Consider the following 1998-nt stretch of genomic DNA (forward strand, 5'->3'; position numbering starts at 1 on the left):
CCCCCTGGGATCACTGATATATTTACACACGCATCCCCGATATCACTGATATATTTACACACACACACACGCCGATTTGAACCCCTGGGCACGTGTCACTCGCTGGTCCTGTGCAGCCCCTGGCCCTCGTCCCCCCATTTCCCCGCAGGGATGGGGGCGACCGGCTCCGTTGCTCGCTTGTCCCCCCACCCATCCTTCCACCACGGTTCGAGGGGATCCGGCTGCGTCCGCCCGGCCTGGCTGGGTCCCGGGCGGTTCCACAGGCCCGTAGCTGATGGAGCAAAGCGTCCGGTCCCCCAGGTCCCCAAAGGGGCTCGCCACAGCGTCCCCCACGCCCGCTTCCACGGCACCCCCTCCTCCGCGCGGCTTGGAGAAGCCCATCCTCTGGCCCCACCAGGGCGAGGCAGGGTCCTTCCCCGCCCCCCGGAAGCTGTGCGAGCTGGGTTTTTATTTGGGGGGGCGGGGGGGGGGAGGTTCAGCCGAAGTAGGGGCGGTCGTGCTGGAAGTTGTAATCGGGGCAGACCTTCTGCACCAGCTTGTAGTCAAAGCTGCAGAAGGAGACGAAGATGCAGATGACTTTGAAGGGCTTGGCGCACAGCCAGGCGGCGTGGCTCTGCGTGTGCTCGGTGAAGCACACCTTGGCCGGGTCGTAGAGGCAGGGCTTGTTCTTCCGGGCCCGGTTGGTCTTCTCGTACTCCACGTGGCAGTTGAAGGCCCTGGACTCCTTGGCCTCGGGTAGGGTGGCTTGCTGGAGCTCGGAGGCCGGCGGGGGCCCCAGCACGTCGAACTCCACCACCTTGCCCGGGGGCACGATGCTGACGGAGACGTTGCCCAGGCTGGAGGAGTTGTGCCGGAAGTAGACGCTGAAGGTGCCGTTGACGTGGTCCACGATCTTGCCCGTCACCAGCAGGCTGAACTTGAGCGTCTTGATGTTGAAGTAGAAGTCGCCCCAGCCGAAGATCTTCCGGGCCCGGCCCGTCTTGAGCGAGGGCTTGCGCTGGACCCACTGGCCCGGGGGCTCGGCGCCCGTCTGGTTCCTAGGCCAGGCCCAGGGGCTCAGGGCACCGGCCTTGGCCTTCGAGGGCTCCCCGGAGAACAGCCGGGCCTGGGGCAGGGGCAGAGGCTTCAAGGCGCCGGACGGGAGGGTCTTCAGGAGCCCCGAAGTGCCCAGCTCCAGGTAGCCCAGGGTTTTGGTCATGTGGCCCTCCACGCAGACCACCTGTGGGGAGCAGAGAGAGAAGGGGGCAGTGAGTCAGCACAGCCCTGCCCCCCATCACAGCCCTGCCCCCAACCCCTGCCCTATCACAGCCCTGCTCCCAACCCCTGTGCTCCCACCCCCTGCCCCCATCACAGCCCTGCCCCCAACCCCTGTGCCCCCACCCCCTGCCCCCATCACAGCCCTGCCCCAAGCCCTGTGCCCCCAGCCCTGCCCCTGACCCTCTGTGCCCCGCTCCCCAGCACAGCCCTGCCCCCCCAAACCTGCCAAACTCCCCGAGTCAGCCAGGCTCAGTGCCAAGCCCAGGAGGGTCCCTTGGAACCGGGCCCGGTAGCGCCAGAACCGGCATGAAGGCTCTGCGGCCCCAACGGGAAGGGAGCTCCGGCTGCCCCGAGGCGCGGCTACGGCTGGTTTTACGATAGCACCTGAACGCAGGCTCCAAAGCTCATGGAGCTCACATGAACACGCACAAGCCGGCCCGCCCGTGCACACTCACACACGCTCACTCTCACCCAAACACACACACATGAACACGCCCGCCCATGCACCCGCCCACCCGCCCGCGCACACTCACACACACACACGCTCTCACCCAAAGACACACACATGAACACACCCACACGCACTCACACACGCACGCTCTCACCCAAACACACACACATGAACATGCCCACCTTCGCACACCCACACACGCTCTCACCCAAACACACACACGTGAACACGCCCACCCGTGCACACTCACACACGCTCACTCTCACCCAAACACACATACGTGAACACGC

The 1998-nt window shown here is 65.8% G+C and overlaps 1 protein-coding gene across 1 annotated transcript; it reads right to left on the bottom strand.

Annotated features, from left to right (window-relative positions):
* Nucleotides 1–475: 475 nt before the first annotated feature.
* On the bottom strand, nt 476–1212 carry NXPH4 (neurexophilin 4). The gene has a single exon (XM_024212250.2). It carries the CDS (start codon nt 1196–1198, stop codon nt 476–478), a length of 723 nt encoding a protein of 240 aa, XP_024068018.2. The 5' UTR covers nt 1199–1212.
* Nucleotides 1213–1998: the final 786 nt, after the last annotated feature.

The sequence above is a fragment of the Terrapene carolina genome, unplaced genomic scaffold, assembly GCF_002925995.2.
Source record: "Terrapene carolina triunguis isolate 2854851 unplaced genomic scaffold, T_m_triunguis-2.0 Scaffold31385, whole genome shotgun sequence".
Taxonomy (NCBI): Eukaryota; Metazoa; Chordata; order Testudines; family Emydidae; genus Terrapene; species Terrapene triunguis.

Bases quoted from the DNA above. Each gene is read 5' to 3' on its own strand.
- NXPH4 (XM_024212250.2), bottom strand. From the start codon at position 1,198: ATGACCAAAACCCTGGGCTACCTGGAGCTGGGCACTTCGGGGCTCCTG.